At 34.2% G+C, this 27,569-nt stretch overlaps 1 protein-coding gene and 1 pseudogene across 1 annotated transcript; both read right to left on the bottom strand.

Moving 5' to 3' along the window:
• LOC101711122 (annexin A5-like) overlaps positions 1-24,760 on the bottom strand; it is a 170,668-nt pseudogene extending 145,908 nt beyond the window's left edge.
• LOC147824186 (uncharacterized) lies at positions 24,685-25,599 on the bottom strand. Its single transcript, XM_087190562.1, has one exon. The coding sequence runs from the start codon at positions 25,522-25,524 to the stop codon at positions 24,856-24,858; it is 669 nt and encodes a 222-aa protein (XP_087046688.1). The 5' UTR covers positions 25,525-25,599; the 3' UTR covers positions 24,685-24,855.
• Positions 25,600-27,569: the final 1,970 nt, after the last annotated feature.

The raw sequence follows: 27,569 nt of genomic DNA, 5'->3' as shown, positions 1-27,569 counted from the left end.
ATATTGAAATATTCAAAAATGTCTTTTGGGATGCAGATATTTTAAGGAAAATGTGACTTTTTAAAAAAGGAAATGGACTTTATGAATTACAGTTAACAATGTTGTACCCTTAAAAATACAATTCATGCCTTTTTATAGTTTATTAACTCTAAAAAATAAAAAGAGGGCACATTTTATGTCAGGTCCTAGACTAGGATCCAATATGTGTCTCCATGTAGAAAATTAGGTTTCCCAGAGGATCACTGTGACTGACTCTTAGAATATTGGAAGCCTACAGCAGCCTTGTAAGTATTTGGCATAGCAGAAGATGTGATTTTTTTTTTCCTCCAAAACACTGATGAAAACATCATATAAGGTTAAACCTTCTTTGTTTCTTGTTGATTTTTGACTAGATAAAAGATAAAATATCTCTTGCATAAAAGTCAACTATTTAGGAGGAAGTATTGAGTGGACAGAATAAGTTTAGAACTTTAAAATGAAAGTTGTCACTTGAACAGTAATCCAGCAAAGCCATTTCTTACCCCAACTCACACAAGACTCTTTCTGGATGGAAATCTTTCTGAAATAGCAGAACAGAATCTTCTATGCCATTCCTTGGCCAAGATTAACTCTTGTAATCTGAGATAAACCTGGGCCTAGAACATGTGCACTGTAATTTCAGCCTCATTTTTATGGGCTACCTATATATAGAAATGAACAAAAATGATGACTTTGAGACCTTTGAGCAAGTCAGGGAACAGATATATTTTCAAATGACTCCAGTGCAAAATGTTCACAGTGCTAAGTCTTAAAAAAAGGGGTATAGAGGGCTCCAAAGTGACAGCACTGCTCAAAACAGGAACGCTCTTACTAACCCTTAATGTTTCAGTGTCTACAGAGCTTGATTGCTACTATCTGTGTTTCCTCCCCAGAACTTGAACAATGCCCTGAGTAGGTTAAAACAACTCATTCCCACAAAGAGACATCCTTTAAAATGGTAAATTAGATGAGGCTGGCAAAATTGTATGTTATAGTTCTAACCAGTTCAAACTCTTTATGGAACCTGATCATTTATATAAATACTTAATGGAAATGAAGAAATTAAAGGAATGAAGGACAAATACAGAAAACCATGTAAGACATACAATACTTCATACTGATGTACTTTGATTTTCTGCGCAGGTCACAAGTATATCATCATATAATCATCCAGCTTCCTGGAATGATGAATAATCTTTCTACTTAATCATTTTATTCAACAATTAGTAGTTTAGGCTCCCAGATTTAGAACTTCATGTCTCATCATTTTTCAAAAGCCTCTACTCACCTTCTGTTTGAAATATCATTAACGTCTGCAAGGAACATGGGCAACATTATAGATTAACCTACTTCCTTCATCTTCTGTATTTGAAGAAATAGTTTTCCACATATATCTTCTCAAGTTAGAGTCAATCAGGATTTAAACAATCATTAAACTAATCAATTAAATGTATATACCAATGTTGCTATCCTCATTTTTTATTATTTCCAAAGTAATATGTATTTTTGTCTGATGGCACACACAAATGTATTTCCTACATTTTGTATGTTTGCTTTTGTCATTTTATATATAATTAGGAATTGATTTTCCATTTGAAGTTAAGTTTTTATATTCCTATAATAAACCTATATTTTCAACTACATTGTTTAGTTCTAAAAGCTTCTTGTAGGGCCATCATATCACACATGTCCATATTGAGTGATGCCAGAGGAGTTGTGCAAAGTGTGCAAAGAGTAAATTTTCTACTGCAACATCTATTGTTTTCTCTTTTGGTCTTTCTAGGAATATCTTTATTTATCATTTTTTGATAAGTAGTGAAGTGTTTCATTGCCTATTTTCTCCATAAAAAAGTCTTCCTTTTCCTCACCTCTTTATATGCATAAGTATTTATGCCTTTGCTAGTAGATTCATTTAAACATTTCTTTAGCTTATTATCAGTCTCCTTTTTCATTGCTGATTTGAGTTTTGTTTTAATTTTTTTTCTATTTTCTATATAAAGTTCTGAATCGGTGCTTTTATTTTCAGAAAATGGACCTGATAACACTCATTGAGCAGCTTCTGTTTAGAAGCAAAAGCTGATTTAACATAGCAGAAAGCTTTAGGAGTTGTTTTCTTGTTTTGTATTTTTAATCTTGCAGTGGGTTATATTTTCTAGTCATTTACAACTTAGCTCAGTGGTTCCGCTGCCTGCCTCGCAAGCGCAAGGACTCGGGTTTGATCCCTGGTACCAAAAAAAAAAAAAGTCCACTTCATTGTACATGTTCTAGTTTCAAATTACCTTGGTTGGAGTAATTTATAAAGTAGATCTTTTATCAACATATGTAACATGCTTAGCTGCAGATCCAACAACAGTAAAATGGAGATTTTAAGAGTATTAATCCTGAGTTGTGTAAACATTTACTAATATTATACTTAAAATTCACTTGGCATAGTCCTGGGTATACAGCAAGTTAAAGCATAGTCCTAGATACATAGCAAATTAAAGCTATCTATCACTTAGCATTTTTGAATTTTTCACAGGAAGTATGTAAAAATGAATAGATAAATAAATATTCAATGTATTGATATAGGAGCTAAATATTATATACTTTGTTTTACATAACTTGAATCAAAATGTCGCATCTCTGAAAATAAGATAAATGACCTAGAATGTTTGAGAAAATTTAAGTAAAACTGATTTTTAATCCAACTATATAAAAAAAGGACATGAAAAATCAAATAAGTACTAATACAATTTAAGAGGGGTTTTCAATACCCCACTGTCACAAATAAACAGATCAATTAGACAAAAAAGTCAACAAAAAAAATCAGAACTGAACCAAAAGTTTGAAGAAATAGACTTAGATGTCTACAGAGTGTCCCACCCCATAACATCGGAATATACATTCATCTCAGCTTCACATGGGAAGTTCTCCAAAATAGACCACACACTTGCCCATAGAACACCTTAAGTACATGTAAAGAAATTCAAATTATCCCATACATATTATCAGACCATATAATGCAATGAAATTGCAATTCATTGGCAAAAGAAACCACAGAACTATATAAACACATAGAAATTAAATAACACCTTCATGAGCAACCAATTTGCACACATGAAATTAAAGAAGAAATTATTTTCTACAATTAAATGATAATGCCAATACAACATACTGGAACTTACAGGATGTAATGAAAGCAATCCTAGAAGAGAAATTAATAGCAGAAAATTCCCATATCAGAAAAACAGAGTGAGCTCAAATAAACAACCTAATGTTGAACCTCGAACTTATAGAAAAATAAGAGCAAGCCATGTCCAAAGTTTGTATGAGGGAGGAAATTGTAAGGATCAGAGCAGAAATTAATGGAATCAAGATTAAGAAAACAATACAAAATATCAATGAATTGAGTTGTTCTTTGAAAAATTAAATAAAATTGACAACTCTTTGGCCTTATCAAAAAATGGAAGAATAGACTCAAATCCATGCAATTAGGAATGAAAACAGTTAAATCACAAGAGATTCTGCATAAATCAGGAAGTACATCACTACCTACTTGAAGAACCTGTACTCTAATAAGATGAACAAAACAGAAGAAATGGACAGATTCCTAGATACAATGAGTTAGCAAAGATGAATCAAGAAGATATAAAAATTTTAAATAACAATATCATTCCATGAAATTGAAAACCAACCAACAAAGCAAAGCACAGGGAATGATGGATGCACTGCTGAATTCTACAAGAAATTTAGAGAAAAACTAATGCTGCTACTTCTCAAACTGTTTAATGAATTTGAAAGGGAAGTAATACTCCCAAATTCATTCCTGGAGGCAAGTATTACCCTGATACCAAAATCAGAGAAGGATGCAATCAAAAAAGAGAACTACAGTCCAGTCCCCCTAATGAACATAGAATCAAAAATCCTCAATAATATACTGGCAAAAAGAATGCAGCAAATCATCAAGAAGGTTATACACCATAATCAAGTAGAATTCCTCCCAAGGATGCAGGGATGGTTCAACATATGCAAATCACTAAATGTAATACACCATATTAATAGAGCCAGTGACAAAAACAATATGATGATTTGAATAGGTGAGAAAAATATTTGAAAAGTCCAATACTGATTCCTGATTTTAAAAAACCTACAGAAAATTGGAATAGATGGTCTTAATCTTAATCTAATGAAAGTCATCTATAACAAATCAACAGCCAACATCATACTAAAAGAACAAAAACCTGAAAGCTTTCACTCTAAAATCAGAAACAAGACAAAGATATGCACTGTCACCACTCTCATTCAATATAGTTCTAGAAACATTATTTAAAGCAGTTAGACAAGAGAAAGAAATTTTTAAAAACTAGGGATAGAAAGAAAGAAGTTAAATTATCATTATATGAAGATGACATGACACTCTAAATGAACTTTTGGACCCCCAAAACTCCACTAAAAGATATCTCAATTTAATAGCCAACTTCAGTAGCAAACATGGATACAAAGTGAACACTCAAAAATCAATAGAATTCCTGTACACAAATAACAAACTCATTGAAAGAGAAATTAAGGAAACAATACCTTTCATAATAGCATCCAAAAAAATGAAATACCTAGGATCAATCTAATGAAGGAAGTAAAAGACCTTTATATGGAAGACCTTACTACAGTACTCTAGAAAAGAAGATTAAAAAGGATATCAGAAAATGGAAAGCTGTCCCTTGTTTTTGGGTAAGAAGAAGCAATATAATGAAAACTATCACACTTCGAAAATTGTTTTAAAGACTTAATCCAATCCCAATGAATATACCAATAGCATATCTCACAGAATTAGAGAAAACAACCCTAAAATTCATTTGGAATAAACACAGATACAGAATAGCAAAAGTAATTCTGGGCAACAAAGGCAAGGTAGGGGGCATCACAATGCCTGACTTCAAATTATACTACAAAGCTATTTGTTAAAAACAGCATGGTACAGGCAAAAAAATGGACTTGAGGATAAATGGAACAGATTAGAAGAAACAGAAACAACTCCAAACATACTCAGCCACCTCCTCTTTAACAAAGGAGCCAAACATCTTCACTAGAAGAAAGATAGCCTCTTTAATAAACAGTGCTGGAAAAACTGACTTTCCATATTCCAAAGATTAAAATTAGACCCATATCTTTCACCATGCATGAAACTAAAATCAAAATGGATCAAATATTTAAATATTAAACCAGAAACACAATATCTTCTTCAAGATAGAATAGGTTGAACTCTTGGAGACACGTGTAGGCAAAGACTTTATGAAAAAAACTCTGATTGCATAGGAAATATCACAAAGAATCAACAACTAGAATCTCATCTTATTAGAAAACATTTTCACAGCCAAAGAAACCACTAACAGAGTAAAGAGGCAACCCACAGTGTGGGAAAATTTTTTGCCAGCTGTTACTCAGATAAAGTACTAGTATCTAGGCTATATAAAGAACTCAAAAGGTCAGACCACCCAGATTTAAAGACCCAATTGAAAAATGGGCATCTGAAATGAATAGACACTTCTCAGATAAAGAAGTACAAATGACAAATAAATATATGAAAAAATGTTCAATATCACGGGTCATTTGAGAGATGCAAATTAAAGCAACACTGAGATTCCATCTTATTCCAGAAAGAATGGCTGTTATCAAGAAATCAAGCAATAATAAATGCTGGTGAGGCTGTGAGGAAAAAGGAACCCTTCTCCACTATTGGTGGGAGTGTAGACTAGTGTAACCACTGGAGAAATTGGTGTGGAGATTTCTCAAAAACTAAGACTAGAGGTTCCATTCAACCCAGCTATTCCCCTTCTTTGTATCTTTTGGAAAGTATTAAAAGAATTACACCACAGCAATACATGCAAATCCATGTTTATAGTGGCATAATTTCTAATAGCTAAATCTTGGAAACAGCAAAAATGCCCATCAACTGATGAATGGATAAAGAAGACATATATATATATATATATATATATATATATATATATATATATATGGGAGTACTACTCTGTCGTAAGAAGAATAAGCTTGAGAGATTTCCAACTAAATGTATGCACTTTGAGACCGTACTCTTAAGTGAGATAAATCTGGCACACGTTTAAATACCCTCATTGTTTGTCTGGTGTGAGAAACTGAAAATGGAAATAAGGACCAAAATAATGGATTTGGGGAAATGGGAAGAAAATATTCAAATGAGAAGGGGAACAAGGGAGACGGGAGCGGGAAGGAAGGAAGGGACAAGAAAAAAAGGGAATAGAAGGGAAACATGGAAACAAAGCTTTTGTAAATAAGGAGAGGAAGAAGGGTTGAAGGGAGAGGGGAGGAAAGGGATAAAAGGAAGCTAGATATATCACATACAGTACAAATTCCCTATGATGAATATTATCATTATGTATATTTACAGTATACCAATAAATGTTTTGCATCCAAAAAAATTTAACAAATTTCTTGGCTATAAGCCTCCAGATCCTCTACATATAAATAAGCAAGACAGAAGGCATTTGCTACATATTTTTGCTTATGGAAAAGGGCATTGCAAGGTGTACTTTTGCATATATTGGGTACCATTCACTGAGTGAATTGGAAGAAATGACATTTGGCATTATTTTACTAGATAGTTGAAAAATAAATGACTTCTATGTAGAGAAATTCACCTATCAAAGAAATAAAAATAACTTAGATTAATGGTATAAAGTTTGTTTTCAGAATAAAACACACAGGAAATATTAAGAAAAAATTTTAAAATCACATGCCACTTTTTTGCATTATGTCACCTTTTGACATAATAGTTTTCCAGTAATGACAACATGGTCCATATAATATCATACTTTTGGAAATAATTTGATTACATTTTGAAGCTTCTTGTAGAGGTTAACATATTATACCTTAGCTGCCTTTAATGATGTCTGAGCTAGATGAAGATATCTCTAAAATGAGTAGCTTATGTTTTGTTGTTTTGCATACTTTCTCTACAGAGTAGTAATGCATCTTGCAAATTGAGAGCATTCTCTTAAGTGAAATAAATCAGACACATATGTGTGAATATCATTGCCTCTGGTGTGAGAAACTGAAAGGGTAAATAAGGACCAAAATTTTTAATAAATAATATGAAATAGGAAGAAACTGTTAAAAAGGAAAGGGAAATTGTGAAAGGGGAAAAGCAGAAAAAAGAAGAAAAAAGGGAAAAAGTGAGAAAATAAGGAAATAAATGTAAATACAGCTTTTATAAATAAAGGAGGAGGGGAAATTGAAGGGAGGGAAGGGGATTGAGAGAAAAAAAGGAATCAAGATATATCACATACAATTAAATTCCTTTTGATGAATGTGATTGTTATGTATATTTAAACTATACCAGTGAAATTAATAATAAAAAAAGAAAATACCATGACTCAGTGCTAGGGCATCTCTGAAAACAAAATAACAATATCTCTACATACATACCTGAAAAAGAGATTTTATGAAGACAAAAAAAATAAGCGAATTAAAAATGAAATGTGAAATTATCCCTAAAAGTATATTGTGCACTGGTCGAATCATTTGAACTTGCTACCTAGTAAGTAGTACATTATATTTATATTTATAAAAGGATATGGCACAAAGATATTTTAGAAACCTTTATTATTAGGTGTATATTATACCAGTATGTTCAGTAAAACTTTAAACAAATATAAAGCACTTTGTGGCCATTAATCTATGTTTATTGAATGAATGAATGAATGAATGAATGAGTGAACAAATGAATGAATGAAGCATGCATCAAACAACAAAATACTTACTTTAATATGGCCTTTTCTGAAAAAATATGCAAACATTGCATAATTCACCTTCAGTAAACTGAAAAATTCCTTCATATCAAATATCAATATTGCCGGGCATGTTGGGAAACACCTGTAATCCCAGCACCAGAGAGGCTGAGGCAGAAGTGTCATCGCAAGTTTGAGCCCAGCCTGGACTACAGAATGAGTTCAAGACCAACCTGGACTACACAGAGAGACCCTGTCTCAAAAAAACTAAAAATAAATAAATAACAAATATCAATATTTTCCAAGTGCAGAAATTATGCATATTGATGGAGGAAAAATGACATGGGCAAGGGAAAATAAAAATGATACATTTTATTCCAGCTTAGAAAACAAAATAATATTTTAATGTTTGCAATATGGAAAAAATGGAATTTCTCCAGACTAAGCTATAAGTGTTAATAGGGTAGGTAGGAGAGGGTAGGTAGGAAAGGTCCTAGTATTTTCTAATATATTCAAAATTGTTTCTTAGAATACATTAAAACTTTCCATTATATAATAGAAATAAGTTTGGAAAAACAATCCTGAGGAAATATTAAGCACAATCTAGTTTGACACTACACTATATGAGATATCAAAGTCACACTTAATCAAATTATTTGATAATCAGTTAAGAGTGTAGAATTATAATATATTGGACTTCATTCCAGTAGGCTTTAAAAAGCCCTTTGCTCTATAAAACACCCGTTAAAAGAATTAAAAGTCACATGATTGTAAACTTTGTAAATCACATATCTGATACACGTTGTGTATCTCAAATGTGAAAAGATTATAAGCAGTACTAAATAATTCATTAGAAAATGAGCAAAAGACAGGAACAAACATTTCACTGAACAGAATGTATTGTGTTTCTTCAGAGAAACACACTTTGAAACAAAAATGTAATTTTATTACATAAGTAACAGAATGACTATGAAAGTGCTAACTCTGGATAATTGTCATCTTCTGTTAAAACAAAAATAAGATCTAAAAATTCCCTTCTTAAGCATTTACCCTAGAGAAATGAATTTACGTTCATACAGAAATACCTATAGATTACTACTCAGGAATAAAAAGGAACAGTCTATTGATACATAAAATACTTTGGGTGAATTTCAGTATAATTATGCTGAGTGGGAAAATTCAGTCTTCAATGAGTACATGTTGTTTGATTTCAATTTTGTGATATTATCAAAATGACCACAATTATATAAATAAAAAAAAAAAGAAGTTCCTGTTTGCTAGGGATTGTTAGTATAAATGGGAATGGATATAGTTGGATAAAACAATGAAGATTTTTGGTGATAAGGCAATCTTCAGCTCAATACAATGATAATTGTAAGCCCTATGTTTGATAAAATTTCAAAGAAGTATACATATACACTCAGGATAGTCAGTAAATTTATACTTGGGAAACGTTAATAAATTCTGTATATTTACCAATGTGAACATCCTTGTTTTGATATTATGCTATAAATATAGAAAATGTTAGCATTTGTGGAGGCTGCTAAGTATACACAGAATCTCCTTATACATTCACAATTATATGAAAATAAAAATCAAAATGCAAGCAAAAAAGCCACTGCAAAGATGATAACCTATGCATTCTACATAAAATACAAATATTGTTTCTTTTCTTAATAGCTGACATTGCCCAGCATACAGTAGACACTCAACAGAAACAATTCTTGAATTAATTTTAAAATATTATCAAAATTTAAAAATAGATCATATAATACTTGTATAATTAGCATTCAATTTCACAATTAACATGAAAAATATGTTCAATATTGTTTTCATTTTTATTCCTCATTCTGAACTTGCAATGGAGGTGCAATCAATGCACTATATACTTTTGCAAATAAACATGCTAAAATTGGTACAATATATCCTCCACTTTTTTAAGGTAATCAAAGTACAACATGCTAAGGTATAAATGAGATATCATCTACATGACGGAAGTGCAGTAGCAGACGAAAATCTTGATTACATTAACACTGAGGAAAAGACTCAAATGTCTCATGTAGTCTAATTTTCAAACTTAGATGTGATATTGATGTTTGCACCTTGTTAAACGAAAACTTACTGCCAGAAACATTTATTTTTATTTTGAGAGACCTTTTAAGATAAGAAAATTGGGCTTCATTTTATCTTAACTCACCTGATGAAAGCTTTCTCATTTTCTCTCAAATTCCATACCCTCCCCACCCTCTCTTTAGTCCTTAATAGACAAGACTTCACTTCAGGCATAGAAGAATCAATACAAAGCTAAATACAGTGTACTGCTACCCATCAAGTACTAAATGAAAAAGTATATAAACTCTTTGTAGTTTAGTAAAATCAGTGAAACTGTCTTTTGCTACTTAAACTTTTTGCTAAATCAAAATCTCATTTTATTAGAAACAATAAAGAAGAGTATTGGGTACATTTATTAAAATGCTCAATCAGTTATAAAAGTAGTACTAGACCCCAAAACAGTGGCTTACCTATGACTGGACTTTATTTTTGAATGAAATAAATATACTAAAATGCTGCCTAAACCAATATTGTTGAAATGGCCATGCTACCAAAACTGTTACAAGGATTCAATGCAATCACAATCAAAACACCAACAGTATATTTCATAGATCTAGAGAAAACAATCCCTAAATTCATAAGGAACCAGATAAGGCGCATAATACAAAAGCAAAAACCTACTTGTCCTTAATTTTTCCAATCATCTTACTTCCAAGTCCTTAAGCATATAGTCCAACCATTGCCCTAGACTATGAATATGTAAATAATTACATATTTGATCATTTGTCCTTCTAAGGAAAATGGGACACCTAAATTATACCTATTGGGGTGATTTTCCTTTACCTCTCTCTTTCAGGGATATCCTAGAAATAATCTACAGTGCTGCTGCAGTCCACTTTGTAGGAGTGTCCACATATTGTACAGATCTATGCATAAACTAGGTACTAGTCTCTTCTTCCTTTGTAAGCTAACTGATTATAGGGTACTCCACACCAGGCCATAGGTACAGACTGGAAGAGAAAGGTAGTTTAATGAGAATGGAGAAAATAACCATTTGAGCCACCTCTCTATAAAACTTACTTGGGCCTTCAGAGCTGTTCAAAGGTGATCTTCAACACTTCCATTTCATCAGTCAGTGCTACCATCCATGCCAAATTTTATGGCTGATGAATTAAGTAGCATAAAGTTCACTATAGGCAAATGAGTCAACATGGTAGATTGGCAGCTCGCAAGTAAGCATTCACACTACATTAAGATCCAGTAGCAGAGAAAGTTATTTCTCAACATGGAGTAGTTGTCTGTAGAGAATGGCATAGTGTGACACCAAAACACTAATAGCATTACAATTCACATATTGAGGCCTGCCAAGGCAGCCCTGCCTACCATTAACACTGCAAGTACCACTACAGTGGTTAGATTACATGCATCAATCGGCAAAACAGGTTGAACAGCAGCTTGGATCTACCCCAGGTTCTGTTCTTTTGTTTTGGGGCCAGTTCAAGATTATCAGCTATTTGTGTCACTTGATAAATGGACTAGAATAGCATGCACAAATATAGTTTGCTTGCAAAATACAAATAAGACCACTAGATATTGTGCTTTTTTATTTTATGAGGTGCCAGATTCATCAACTCATCTTCACATTACAAAGACATTACAATTTGCTGAACACCACTATTTCACTGAAGTACAAGGACCCTGAGTTTTTGCTCAGCTTACTTCCTACTCTCTGCCACACAAATGTCAGATCAAAAAGTCTAACACAGTTACTACTTCTGGCTCACTAGGTCAAGTCAGCATAAGGACATCAATGGAATGGAGTAGTGTGATATCTTGTGAACTAATTAAGCAGGAATAGAGAGTTAATTTACTACTTGTTAGAAATTTGAAAGTATTGCTGACCTTGACAGCTGAAACATAACTTCTCTTAGATGAATAGGATGAGAACAAGCCATGTCTTACATCAATAGCTGCATACCGGGTACCAGAAGATAACCTAATTTGCTTAAGCAGTTAAACTATGTGTAGTGCACCAGCAGCAACTAGAATTACCACCAGGTTTAGTTTGTAGTAATCTAGTCATTTTCTAAGACCTATCTGTTGTTTGCACAGGCCAGATGTGAGAAGTGAAGGGGGCATGATACGAATCACTACAACTGACCTCAAATATATAGACAGCATTAATCTCTTCAATCCCTCTAGCAATGTGGGTGTGCTTTTAATTAGCAATTTTGAACATAGAGACGGTTCAAATAGCTTTTATATGACCTATCCCACCTGACTCTGCAGGTTGGGGAACCAATGTAAAGATTCTGTCAGATGCTATGTCTGTTTCAATCATAAATTCTGGAACTGGAGAGAAAAAGAAAAAAACAAAAAAAACCCCAAAATACAGGATTCACTCAGACAACCACTGTAAAGAGACTGGAACTAAAACTCCATTAACCAAGTGATTTCCACAGCCCCACTCTGACTTGAGTAAGCCACTGTGACATCTTGGATCTTCTAGAATCAACGTCAATTTAAAGTCAGTACCCTTGAAGATCTAATTATTTCTTTTTTTCCAGTGCAGTTATCTCAGTAAAAATATACGAAGCCCTTCAATGAAGATAAGGAAAGATTACAGTATAAATTTTGGGTAGTGTACCAGGATGTTTCACCAAAAGGACCTGACCTCTATTTAAGAGATTCTTGGCACATGACCAGACTTAAATCTGAAATTTACTGAGTGGCCATGCTATTCTGTTTTTATGATTCTTATATAGGTCAAGCAAGATTTTACTAGAATTTCTATTTCACTTCTAGGAAAATCATAATCTATCGGAGTAAAAACCATCTAAATAAATTAGATTATTCTCCTTGCTACCTGCTACCTGTTTTTGGCAGTTAACTGTTGTTATCTGGTACTGCCACCCATGTGATCATTATTTTCATTGCACGTGGTATGAATAGGTATTTTTCTAAAGAAGGTATTAAAAATGTTCAACATCACTAATTATTTAAGGAAATGTAAATAAAAACCATAATCAGATATTATCTTACCCATTTTTATGGTTGCTATAAAAATACAAAAAATAAAAAGTGCTGTCAAAGATGTGGGAAAGGGAACTATTTTTGTATTCTTTGTTGGGATTCTAAATTACTTACAGCCATTATAGAAAACAGTATTTTCATTCTTCTAAAAATACCTAGACATAGAGCCACAATAGGATGCAGCAATTCCAGTACTGTATATATTTTCAAAGGAAAAGAAATCTATACATCAAGAAGATATCTGTACTGTTATGTTTATGGCAGCCCTAATCACAAATAGCCAAGATATGGAATCAAGTGAGATGCCCACTAAAGAATGAATGGTTAAGATACTGTGATATTTTTATGCTATAGAATATTATTCACCATAAAACTTAATAAAATCATGTTATTTGCAGGAACATGAATGATCCCGAAGGTCATGATATTGAGTGAAATAAATTAGTCACAGAAAGACAAATACTGCAGGTTCTCACTTTTATGTGACAGCTGAAATATTCAGTCTCACAGAAGCAGAGATAAATAGTGGCTAACAAAGGCTGGGAAGGTTGAAGAAGGGGATAAAAAGAAGATAGTTACAGATGGGTATAAATATACAGCCGGATAGAGACATAAATGTTGATGTTCTATAGCACAGTAGGGTAACTTTGCTTGACAATTAATTGTATATTTCAAAATAGCTTGTAGAAAGAATTCTGAGTGCTCCTAGCACAAAGAATTGAAAAATGTTGGGGTAATACATATACCAACTACCCAGATCTGATACATTACATACATGCACTGAAATACCCCATTGCACCTCATAAATATGTACAAATATTGTGTCAAGTAAGAACTCAAAAATATAATTTTAATAAAAGCTTAAGGGAACATAATGTTATAAAACTAATATTTTGTAGAAAAATATCCAGTGACACATCTGTTAATAGTTCATATGTATTAAAGAACACATTAGAAAAATCTACCGGAAGATATAGCAAAGGGAATATACTGGCTTAGGTCCTCTCCTGTTAAGTAATCTGAAACAGAATACTGCAGAATCCATTTTAACATATACTACATCATTTTACTTTAAATATTTTTTCACCCTAGTAAATTCTTCCTCTAATCCTTAACTTAATCTATATCTTCGTTTCTGATATTATACATTTTGTTCATTATTCTTCATAGAAGAACTTTGCATACAAAGTAAAGATGCTGTGGTATAATCTACCTTGTATTTGTATTTTTATATCTAGACTAGACCTGTTCTTATTACTTACATTATACTTGATGAGAAGTAGCAATCAAACATTGATGATTTCAGATCTGTTTAAAAAACTGACAAGGGGAGCTAGGTCCAAAATTAATCTGTCAAAAGATTTTACATTAATTAAAATCTAAAACATGTTACCAGTATTTTCATTATGAATAATGCTTACTAATGTTAAATAATTTTGCTGAATTATTTATGCATATTATGTCATTAAACCTAAATTCTAGTATTATTGTTATTCCCGTTCTAAGATAAAGTAATAAGATTTAGAAACAACTAGTAATTTGTTTAAAGGATTGAGTTCCAAATCTCTTATTCTTTATTTATTCTACATTTTATTAAATCAATCTCTTTTGCTCTCTGCTTTTTTCTTTTTCTCTTTTTCTCATGTGCATGCACACATATGTATATGTATACATATATTATGTTAAAATTCATATATATCTTAATTTACTTCACTATTGTATTACAAATACTGAAAAATATTTTAAAACTAGACTTTGTGGAAAATGGATGCACTGTAAGACAAAAATGTTAAGTGAAATAAATCAGATATATGAGTTTAAAAATCATATTTCTCTTTCATGAGAAGCCCAAAATATAAGTAAAGAGAAAAATTAAAGATAGATAACAGGAAGAAAGGAAATAGATCTTTCTGAAAGAGTAAAGGGATCAAGAGATGCAGCGGCAGGGAAGGAAGGGAAAGGGGGTGAAAAGGAAGGTAAGATGTATTATGTACATGCACCAATCACAAGCAGAGAATCTAAACATTATGTTACAATATGTACTAAGAAAAAAATCTTCAAAGGAAACAAAACTAAATTCTGTCACCAACCACGGTGTGACGGTGGTGGTAACAAAGTTGAAAGAAAAGGATGTTTATATCATTATGTGGGGAAGACTGCATCTGACACCAAAAGTTCAATTGGATGTAGCAGGAAGCTTATGGTCTACCAAGCATGTTTCAGTGGAAATGCGACACAAGTTTCTTCTCCAGCTATTTGAAGAAAGACCACGTGCAGGCTGAGTAGTCTTTTTCTTAAAGAATTTGTTTCACCATTTTATATCTTGTGAAATTATCATTCACGTCTTGTCTAAAGACCAAGCTTTAGTCCACGGATGAATCAATTTCCATTTTTTCTAGGTTATCAAATAGATTTAAGTATAGATTATGAAATCGTGCAAGCAGTTTAAAGTCAGTTTCATCGTGAGCCTTATATTCTCCTGTTAATAGTATTTGAGACTTGTTTCAGGCACTCCATTAAGGTGAAATCATGTAATGATTTTATTGAGGTCAATGATATTGGACTCTACACATAAACATATTCTAGATGTTAAAGCTTTGTTTATTCCTTTGTTAAATTTCTTCTTTTCTTAGTAAGAATACCATCTGTGGATGACACAATCATCCACTGATTTTTTCACAGTTTAATTATAATAAAAAATAAGGCTTTCTATGTCTCATTTACTGTAACTTTAAGAATGATTTGTTGTATTTTACAATATAATTTGACATGCACCTGGTGTAGTTGCTCTTGAAAGTTTTGATTATATTTTGATCCACTTTAGTAAATAATTGAAATAAATAACCTTGGTGTAGGAAGAGCAGATAGAAATTAACACTAGAATGAGCCCATATTAATTTTACCAAGTCATCAGATTTTGAATTAGCAACACATCAGCTGAGATACTAGTGTCTTCTTATTTACAAATGTGACTCAACTTCATATAATGAAGTATTATAAAATGAAATAACTGTCGCTAAACATATTATATCTTATATAGTCAGAACTAAAAATGGCAAGAGGTGAGGAGGGATAGGATTGCTCCCTTTCAAGTGTATAAGGGTTTAGATTACACATTGCATGAGAGATTTATCCATGAAGCTGTCTATTTTGGTTTTATCATTTCCCTTTAAAAGGGATAGCAACTCAGCTCAAAATGTCATAGGGAAGCATTTTCTTAATTCAAGCATGGATGTTTTTTGCTTTTCTTATGTCTATAAATTGAATAGAATTGTTTTTGAATCATATAATGGTATCTCTCATACATTTTGTCCTCCTTTTACTATGGTTGAAAGAATAATTATGTTCTAATTTGCTAACCCTGGATTTTGTGGTCATCTCTAGAACCAATGCTATCTCGACCTGATGAACTAAAATATGATGAGGTCTAAATATTTATGAAAAATTGAAGTATTTTTATCAGAAGAAAAATGAATGAATACTGAAATGATAAAATAACAGATACATACCAAGCCATGTAAAAATAAAATTACTAGTTTATTCCAAACTTGCTTAAACATTATGCTTAAAAAATAATCATTCCTAGAGAAAGTGAGATAAGTGTTCTGTTGCAAATCTAGCTGGTGCCAGTTTAGTTACAAAAGAAAAAAAAGCTTCAAATAAATTAACCCCTCTTTATCAGCTCACAGATGCTCATCACAACATGACTAAATTTCTCTCTTTCCTCCCATATACCAAATTGAACAGCATTCTATATACCATCAATGGATCAACCTATATTCAATCTTACTTTTACAAAGTGATTTTGTTTGATGCTGTATATAAAAACAACCTAGTTAATTTATGACTTTTCTGTTTTTTTCTTTTCTTAACAGGAAATTAACACTTTGAAAGCAGAGAAAGAATGAAACAAGTATACTTAAATGTGTTTTTAATATAGTATTTTCAAATTCTTTTATGTAATCAATTATTTTCATTTCCAATGGAACAGAATTTAAAGGATATTTTGAGAAGCCTTACTAAAAGGAATTATTAAATACAGTACAGATTTGAGAGCACTAACAAAAGAAGAAATAATTAAATAGTTTTTAAAAGCTATTCATGTAGCTTTGTCCCCAAATCACAGAACCTCACATGTTTACTTGCTGCCCTACCATTAAACAGCTGAAAAATCACTTGCTAATCCCATTCTGTTCGGTCTCATCAGTGCCCTGCTGGCAGGAACCCTATGCTAACATTTAGCATGTAATCTCCTTACAGCCTATCATTTTCTTAATTTGTTCCATTTGCGAAGTAAATTTTCAAACTGACCTTTTAAATGAATAACTATGCTGAAATAGCTTCAAATAATATAACTGATGAATTATCTCTCTTTCTTCCCATTACTCTTTTTAAACTGATCATTGTTGTTCTGACATCTCCTAGTGTTCTCTGTTACTAAAATGTTAATTTTGTTCATCCACTTTTATTTGGCTCTGTATAAGTAGACTTAGATGGATAGCTGGAAGCTCAGAAAGATACTATTTCTTTTTGTGAAAAGTATGTTTGATGAAACCTCAAGTTACAATTTATTTTCATTACTTCCAGCCTACCCTCCTAGCTTGCTTTCCTGCCAAATAATACCATGCGAATTGTATGTCAATCATGTAACTTCTGGTCATTTTCTTGTGTATCCTATTTTCCAAAGAATCCTTGAAGGGCCAGCATTTCTTCAGGTACATGTTCTTTGAATTCTGCTGGTACCATTTTCCTAAAGTTTCTAGCATTGGAAAACTAAATACTTTTTACTCCCAAGGATACAAGTGTTTTGTATAAAGTTGTATGCTAGATTGTGTTTCAAAATAAAGAGAAGCAAAGCAGCTGAATACAAAAGTGAAGGAATTGGGAAGGTTGGAAATAAATATTTGGGGAGAAGAAAAGAGGAAACTGGCCAAAATGTCAGAAGATATTTGATTGCCCAGGGATGACGATGGTTAAAGTAGGTTAGAGATCATAAATGTATGCTGCCTCTACTTTACAAGCAATTAAGAATATTTCAAGCAGTATTCAGCTTGATTTGAAAAGTTAGTTGGAGAAATACATCTATTTTCAACTTTAGAGGTTAAGAGAGAAAAATTGGACAATTCCCAGAGTATTTACCTTCCAATGTATATCTGTGGAATAAACTATTGAAATGGAGTCTTAGGGATATTCCTGGGCTTAAATATGCCTTTAGAGGGCTGGAGATTTAGCTCAGTGGCACCGTGCCTGCCCCGTAACCACAAGGTCCTGAGTTTGATCCAGGGTACAAAAAAAAAGAAAAAAAAAATATATATATATATGCCTTTACAGTTATGTTGTTGGGTTTGTTTTCCACATAAATGCTAGACTACTTCTCTGATTGCAGTAGGAATTATTATTGAGAAGATTGTAAATGAGGACTTACTTCCCTTTTCAAAATGGGGAAAATTAATTGAAAGATTAGATTTGACAGCAGAGGAAGTTTCAAATTCACTAGGGCTACATTTTAAAAAATCTAAATAAAGAGTGCTCATTAAAAGAAGAAGAAAATAGTGTTGATTTAATGCCAATAGTACCAGTATTCTGTAGCATATTAAAGTTGGAGACTCAGGCATTTCCATGGCAGAAGTTAAGAAGGCATATTAGCACATTTAGAGAGAATTGAGTTTCAGCAGAGGCAAAAGGTAAAGGAAATATTTTGTGAGATACTGGAGATTTAAAAGAGTTTTGAAATATTGTTTGGGAAATACAATTGCAGGAAGTACTGGTAGTATAATGGTGAGTGTGCATGAGAGGCTCAATGATTAGAATCCTTTGCCTTTTCACAATGGTATAGGATAAAAGTAGAAAATATTGTTGGCCAGATAAGGATATTGAATTTTGCTCTTTCAGAATGTCTATTGCCAATTTTTTTTCTTGTATCTCTTAAGAGATCTCTTCCAAAAATTAGTTCAAAAGATTGATTCCAGTTGGCTAAAATTCCCAGGAGAACTCAGGCTTCAGAAGGGAGTAATAATGAAAATGGTTTCAGTGGATCAAGTGGAAAGTCTTTTGATTACTATTTCCCAGATGATTTCTATATTCATATTCTCTCTTCCCAATGAAAATGCAGTAGTTTTCTGTGACAGTAAAGGCTGAGCTTTACTGGAAATCTGTGTAGGCCTTAGTTGAAAATTTTCCCACACCAAATAGAAAGATTGGATAGTTATTCAGTGAGTCTTTTACCGAGAGAATCATGACAGATATTTGTCCCATAGAGGGTGGTTTATTTAATTTTCTCACTATGGAATATATCACCTAGTCAATATCCCCTATTACTTAATTTGTAGCATTTTGCATTTTATTTTGTACTGCAATGTCTTGTTTAACACACACTCTTAAGTAAACATTGTCTGTATTCAAAACCTGCAACCTCTAAAAGTGCATTATCTTGCTAGAAATAAAGCAAAGTACTTTTGAGTAAGGCTATAATGATTTCAAATATGCCTAATATCATAGTATAATCCCTCTTATTGTTATGATTGTATGTGTACTTTTTCCTCTGTACAAAGTGAATTACACTGGTGTGCTAGAATCGGTTTCTGACATTTTCCATTTTGAGTACTAGTGAATATTCAACCTTATACATAAAATAAAAATAATTGTAATAAAAAACAGAAAGGATGGTAACAGGAAAATATGTCCTGTTCAAACTGGGGCAATGGCTACAGTGTTTGATTGACATAAGACTGGTGTGAGACACCCATCAATTACAGACTTCAAGGCTTGCACTAGTAGAAGGCACCTGAGAGATCATCCAGGAACCAGTGAAGGAAGGAGCATTTCCTACACATTTCCTGTCAAATAGCTATCTGTTCAAATATTTGTAGTGAACAGATAAATATTATTTGCATAATTTCTTTTTGAATTATATAATTATTTAAGGGTATAGATTTATAAAAAATCTTTAGTCTTATCCTACATTATTAATTATTAAATGTAATGCCATCATTTGATACAACTATTCGTTTCAACTTCAAGTTAGGCACACATGTGGCAGAGGCTGTCCTTATTCCAGGGGATCTATGCAGCAATCCTCTTCTTGTAAGATCCTCAAACTAGCCATATACTCCTAAGTTCATGTTTATGAAGTGCAGACTTTCTTAGATAATCAGCTCTTTCAAATTGATACTGAATTGCATGAAAAGAGATGACACCGGTGTTCATAATATTACATAATATTATATAGCACTTATGGGAGAAGATTTAATAGTTCATTTGTACCACTAAAATGCAAGAAGTGCAATAATCAACATCAAGGACAGGCATCCTAGAACACTGGTAGATTTAGACACCAATAAAACATTTATCAATTGTACTCAAATATATATCTAAATTAAAGAAGAAAGTTTTGAGAACCAGAAGAAAATCTTGGAATTTAGTTGTTCTGAATTAGAGTTTAGAGGAAAAATAATCATAGAATAGATTCACTGTAAATATAAATTGAAATGAATCTGTAAAAATAGGAATATTTTTAATTTAACTCAAGTATAAATTCTGAGCCAAACCAGGAATAAAGATATAAATGTGCTAAATTTTTGCATTGCTGAATCTGCTATTTTATATTTTGTTCTTCTGTTTAAGAAATGCTATTGAATACCTAGTACCAGCCAGGATTTCCTTTGCCTGCAGCTAGGCTTAATTTGATGGACTTAGAAATACAGAATCAGACAGGTCATTATACAAAAATTTAATGTATTAAATTTGAGAAGATTGCTTATAAAATGTTCTCTTGGATTTCTCAAGATTTTATTTACAGAAAAAATTTACTTGAGATTACCTCCCTTGTATAATTTAGCACACAAATACCAGATCAAAATGGGGCAATTATGTAATACTTGATGGTATAGTATTATTCAGGTTCTGTAACACTAATGTTTTAATGAAATGCTACCTTATTTTCTATCTCTAGAATACCAACTGCACAATAACCCAAAATGCTAAGTGAAAGCTGCTACTCAGTGCTATACAGGCTCAAAAAATATCATAGTGGATCTTCATCTATTCACTGGATTTGACACTGTGCATCTTCCAAATCATCCCAAAGTCAAAATGACCATGAAAGATTAATGTTTTGAATGGATTCAGGCCATCAACAAAGCCATGATGGTGCAACTTCACTCACCAAAGAGACAGAAGTGCTTCCAAAAATGGCAGTAGTGATGGGATAATTAAGAGGGAGTATTTTGAGGACAATTAATATCAGTGTGTCTTAACACATTGAAAAAAGTTAACTACTTTATTTTTTAATCACACTTTGTACCTTATATTATCCTTGTGAAATAAAACACAAGCTATACTACCAATTATGTTTAAGAAGAAATTTCCAAACTGAATGGACATAGTCAAAATTGTCACAATCTTTTTGTGGTGGTGAAGGCTGCTCTATTACTGACATTTGACGTAGATTAGAGATAAAGTAAAGCCTCTGTATATTTTGCATACTTTCTTTTCACATATATCATTTACTGTGATGCTTAGAATATTATGTGAAGTGCATAAAGGTAACTTATTGTTACCTTCTTTTAATAGAGAACTATGACTTAGACTGTAACGTGAATAATGTCTGACAGTTACTTTATGGTGAGCTCAGGTTTTTAAACTAATGTTTGAAATCCAAAGTACTGAATACTGGACTTTGTCTTAATACTCATGGAGTTGTTGAATCATGAATGGGATTCAGACTGCCCAGGCTTTAAGCCATTACAACTACAATGTATGAGATTGAGTAAGTGGAGGTAGGAGGGGCTGGTAGGTATATTCCTGTGTCAACTATCACATATCATACAGAGTTCCAAAATGAATGGTAAGTACTTTGAGTTGTTCACACCTGCCACAGTGCTTGTACTACTGTTGAATTTTGTTTAACATCAAGATCACATTCTCTTCAATAAGATCTTTAGGTAAAATTCAGACAGGTATGATTAAGGGAATGTCTGTGCTAGCCGTATATAGAACTTAGAAATTCATTATACAGATGAAATGCTTATTGTTTTCTGAATATATTTCAATAAAAATAAGAATACAATCAAGATACTACATTACATAATTCAGACAAGCCAAACTTTCGGCCCTCTTATTTAGTGTAATACTCTTATACCTTGGCACCTTATGTTACGTTTTTGCTTTTACCTGTGCTTCATACAAAACAAGTAACTATATAATGCCAGTTAAAGTTATGTGCTGGTTAACATTTATTCTAGTGAAACTATTCACTATTAGATTTCAAAGTTTCTCAAAAATTAAACTTGGCCAGGATATCTGATCTTGAACTATTACCCAAATTTCCTCAAATGCTCCTTTTTTTTCTATCGAAGCTCTGCTTTGTCAGACTGTTACTTCACTTCTAGCTGTTGAAGAATGAGCACCAGGGTAAGAACATGCTTTCTGAAGGACCACCAGGACCCTGGAGACTTAAAGGTGCAAGTGCAGTGAGCAAGCTCCACGGATGAAACATGACCAGTGTCACATGTTCCTGGAAAGAAGTGGCAGCTAAATTCTCCTCCCTTGTCCTTTTCAGGAAAGTTCCCTGCTTTTTGGTCCTCTGGTGAAGTAGACATTATGCTTCTCATTGTTTTGAATCTTTAATAGCTTTACTGTTCTTTTTTTGTTTTTCCTTCCCAACATTTGGCTTAATAAAACTTTCTAGAAAGCTGTAATGAAACTTACAACTATTTAAAAGCTTGTTAATTTTTATTACTGTTATGTCAGTGATTTTCAAAATCATGTTTCAATCAAGGAACAATTACTTCAAATATATTTTAAGGAGATCAACATACTTAGATAGAGGTGGAGTTGCCAAATTTGAAGTTAGAACGTGTGAGTGTGTGTGTGTGTTTGAGAAAGACATCTGGAATCTTACTCTTTTATGTCTTCCCGCAGGAAATGGTGAAGTACATTTCAGGAACCCATCATGCTTTCTTGAGTGGGACTTGGAAATAAAGGCTCTATTTCTGTTGTTTTTGTGACTTTATACCACAGTAAAAATGCAGACTTCTGAGGAGTGATTCTCCTCTAATATAAATTTGGCAGGAAGGCTTGCTAAGTAGGAATGGGAATACTGTCCCTATTTGTTATTGTAAACTGAGTATGTTCTCTCTCTCTCCCTCGCTCTCTACCCCTCTCCTTCTCTCCCTCTCTCCTCCCCTCCCTCTCCCCCCTCCCTGTCTCTCTTTTTCTCTCCCCCTCTCTCTCCCTTTCTCTGTCCCCCTTCCTTCCTTCTTCCCTCCCTTCCTTTCTGTCCACTGCCCTCTCTCCTTCCCAGTTTTTCTCTCTCCCACAAGCCACTATTTGTCAGAAAAGGAAAAGGAAAACTTACATTCTGAAAAATTCCTGAGACATTAGATTCCTTCCTCATTTCTTAGAAGATTGCTACTTTTATTTTCTTCTGGATCACATTGCATAATACCCACTTGTCACCAACTCTAGATTTAACAGTGTGGATTTTCTTACTGAACTCTTGCATTTACACATACATATTTATTATATAAATATTTTCAAACTATAAAGGGGTAAGCAAATATAAGGCATTATAAGAAATCTAGTTTTAAAAACAAGTCTATTTGGATATAGTTGCAATTATGCAAAGGCTTTGCTGAAATTTCAATTTTATTAATTAAAAAGTCAAGCATTATTGAGACCCTACTTTCTTTAAGACACCTTACTAAGAAATAGAGTCACACGAATGTCGCGTTCGCCTTTGACCAGCAATGACGACGCAACACCAACGCTCTTCTTCTAGCAGTTTATTCAGGAAAACTTAACATTCTTTTTCTTCTACCTCTGGGGAGCACCCGTCCCTAGAATAAGTACCCCTGAACCAACCAATCACGGATAGTCATGTGGCGAATGCGGATAGGTACACGTAAGAGGGGGCAGAGCATCAGACACATCACAGCCAAATAAGGAGTTGTTTATCATAAAGAGCTCTTGCCGTCGGGATGGCAGAAGGCGGAAACCAGTGCCATCTTTAAGGCGTGGCACACGCAGCTCTCCACAGTTCCCCCTTATTGTTTAGAAGCGAAACAGGCTGAGAGTAGAGGTCTGATCTCTGGCAACCATAAAGGACATTGTATAGACTCTACATCAGGTTTCTCAACCCGACTTGAGTCCAACCCGTCCAGTACCCTTTTTCCAGAGGCGGGAGTTGTTAAAGGATTTATTGGGAGAGGACGGTACTAACCCGCATGCAATCAGACATGCTCCCCATGAGACCACTAACAGCAGACAGCGATTCTCATGTGCAGTGCTGTGCCGTGCAGCCTGAACGCGATGCCTCATAATTTTATGGCTGCAAGCCATGTTTGGGGGGACTGCCCAGCCTCAATGGCTGTGAGCGCTTGAATAATCATAGCCCTGTCTCGGTTTTGTGTAATCCTCATCCGGCACAAGCACCACAGGCCCACCAGAGAGGTCAATATCAGAAGGCAAACTACCGCCCCAATACCCGCCCATTCCTTAAGATGATTCAGGGCGGAAGAAATCCAAGATGTCCATCCTGTAGCCAGGGAGAGATCAATTCTGGTTGAATTTACGTGGACGATGGCCACTCTTAGCCGTTCCATCATGGTGTCAAACTCTCCGGTCCAGTTCCCTAAAAGATGCTCAGACAAAACTTTTGATAGATTAGCGGCATAAGTAAAGTTATGATACTGTACAGAAGTAATGCAGAGACCCTGCATTTTTCACTCACATCCTAATTGAGCTAGCTGCCATAATACATCAACTTGTTCTTGGGTCAAATCAATTCTTTGATTCAATACTAATAGCCCTCCTTTCAATTGGCCAATAATTCCCTTTTGGATATCCAAAGCTTGAGCCACATTAGCTGAAAGATTATTTAAGGTTTGGGCTGTCTGAACAGCTTGGCTCATGGCAAGCGCTGCAGTGGTAGCTCCCACAGCAGCCAATGAGACCGCAGCAACAATGGCGGCTGTGATCCCAAAATCTCTTTTCTGTCTAAACAGTGTCATAGAAGAAGGAGCATCCACGGGCACTGGAACCCAGCCTTATCTTGGAACACGGGACAAGCCAGAGTCAGCTCTGTGCGGACTTGATGCCATACATCCGGGCAAAGTGACCGGTTACGGCTCCCTTGGCCCATACCCATTTCCTCCTGATGATAGGGAGGAGGAGCAGATGGAACCAGGTCTCCCTTCTCCTTCTCCGGAGGCTTCCTCTTTTTCTTTTCCTTAATCGATGTCTTATCTAATTTCTCTAAAAGAGCGTGAATCTCCTTCTCCAAATTTTCCGCCTCAGATTCACTATTAGAGCTAGAGCCTTCAGTCTCAGATGAATTGTCTGACTTTGCCGATCTCTCCTCTTTCAGTTGTTCTAACACTGCTTGCCCTTCCTCTACCGCATGAGAGCACCTATGATCCCCCAAGCAGCTCCTAACAAGTTTCCACACGGGTATAACTCCTGGTTTTAATGTTCCCCGTTTCTTTGCCATGTCTAGGTCTCGCCCTAGTTTGTCCCAGCAGGGGACTGTAAGATTACCCGATACTGCAAACCAAGGGGCGGCAGTATCACACTCATTTAGAAACCTCTGTAGAATGGATTTTTTCAATCTTAAATTCTTTAATAAGAGCAGCTCCTGTAGAGCCAAAAAAATTGGGTGCGAATGAGAAGCGCCCATGTCTTGTTTTCGGTTCGTTGTCCCACGAACTTTACTTTCGGTTCGTGAATCCGCGAACTTGTCTTCGCTCCCTTCTGCCTACAGACAAGAGCAACTAGCCGCAATGACCGCGGACCTTATTGTCCCAACTTACCTCGGGAACTTACCAGCGCGCTGCCCTGACTGCTAGAAGTTCTGAGCTGAGGGTTCCCCGTACGGGCCACCACTTGTCGCGTTCGCCTTTGACCAGCAATGACGACGCAACACCAACGCTCTTCTTCTAGCAGTTTATTCAGGAAAACTTAACATTCTTTTTCTTCTACCTCTGGGGAGCACCCGTCCCTAGAATAAGTACCCCTGAACCAACCAATCACGGATAGTCATGTGGCGAATGCGGATAGGTACACGTAAGAGGGGGCAGAGCATCAGACACATCACAGCCAAATAAGGAGTTGTTTATCATAAAGAGCTCTCACCGTCGGGATGGCGGAAGGCGGAAACCAGCGCCATCTTTAAGGCGTGGCACACGCAGCTCTCCACACACGAATAGAAATAAGATGTCCAAATCCACTAGAAAATACAAGTAAGGGTATTTGTAAGACTCACTTGAAATTGTTAGGCACGATAACCTAGAGGAAGCAAGGTGCTCTGGAATTACAGTGGCAGCCTGTGATTAATATTGACTGTGAGGATGAAGGAAGGTTTCGTTGAGTATGTCTGAGCTGGAACTTGAAATTTTAAGTAACTTCAAAGAAAAGAGATACAAAGCAAAGATGTGGAGGTGTGGTGTGCTTAGATTACAAGTGTTCTGAGAACTGAGGAAGCTCGTTTTCACTTGTAAAGCAATTACCACTAGTAGCTGGAGCACTTTAGAAGGCAAAATGCACCATTACAATTCAAGCTGAAGTGCTGTTCCACAGTTGCAGTCTCTCAGTGCTTGACGCATGTTCAGCATATCATGCTCTGTCAACATTGTGCAATGTCTAACATAGCTTATAGGGTGCCTTGATTAAAATCTAGAAATGTGAATGAAGTCCATTGTCTGACTTATGCCTCCCATTTAAAACTTCCAGTAAAAAAGTACCATTCCATTTTTTAAATGATTCTAGAGTCCAAGAAATCATATAAAAGCAGTAAGAGTATCTCAGGAATTATACAAGACCTTCCGTCATAGTTTATACAAAGGAGGCCTTAATTACTTTGTACCTTTAGGATATTTTGGATCATTTAGAGATCATGTTAAGCCAACAGACTCTTCTCAAGATTTCTACTTCCCATCAGTGCTGCACAGAAAACTTACGAGGAAGGCCAGCTGCTTACTTCTCACAGAGATACCCCTGCCTCTTGATAGCCCTTGTTTACTTACTCTACTTCCAGTCTTCTTCAAGTAGCATTAGCTCTGTTCAGAATCTAGGTCTGTTTAGTCTCAGAGTTTCTGCTTCTATGCTATTCTGAAAGTCAAAGGAGAGATTTCCCAATTAAACCAGAACATGTGCAGCTATGCTTCCAAATGTGTCACATTAGCTTGGATTCAAGTATAAGTCAGAAAACCTGTAGTCAACCTCCTACTTGCATCCGTGAATAAGCATACAAGCCACTGCAGGGCTGTTCAGGCTAAACAGATGGGTAGTCCTGTAGGGAACAGATTGCAGCAGAGTGAGGAGGTAGGATGTAATGCCACCCCCTCTGAACTGAGAAACATATTCAGCAGCAGGAAAGACATCCTTTTTAATGCAGCTATTCTTCTTTAATTCTCCACATTTAACAGTTTCTAAGGAAAGGTTACATCTTTTTGTCCTTCGTGCATCTTTGTTACTTTCATTTTATTTTTTTTATTTCATTTTGCTGAATTCACTAGTATTAATAATCAGCATTATCTGTGCATTGTTGCTCCTGTACAAAATCAGTACCATAATTAATTGTGATGATTAACAGAAAGAGTATAGTATAAAAATATAAAGTACATTTTACATTAAACACACCAAGTGAATGAAGCTTTGTTTTGATATTTTAATCAATAATTGGATATTATTTTTATATAGGAATATTAAAATTTCCTATATCTA

The sequence above is a fragment of the Heterocephalus glaber genome, unplaced genomic scaffold (assembly GCF_053883595.1).
Source record: "Heterocephalus glaber isolate CG9 unplaced genomic scaffold, H.glaber_assembly_v1.0 deba00001553, whole genome shotgun sequence".
Classification (NCBI taxonomy): domain Eukaryota; kingdom Metazoa; phylum Chordata; class Mammalia; order Rodentia; family Bathyergidae; genus Heterocephalus; species Heterocephalus glaber.
This window is presented reverse-complemented; position numbering and strand designations above follow the sequence as displayed.

What these genes read in the sequence shown, in the direction of transcription:
- LOC147824186 (XM_087190562.1), bottom strand. Translation starts at nt 25,524, where the DNA reads ATGGGCGCTTCTCATTCGCACCCAATTTTTTTGGCTCTACAGGAGCTG.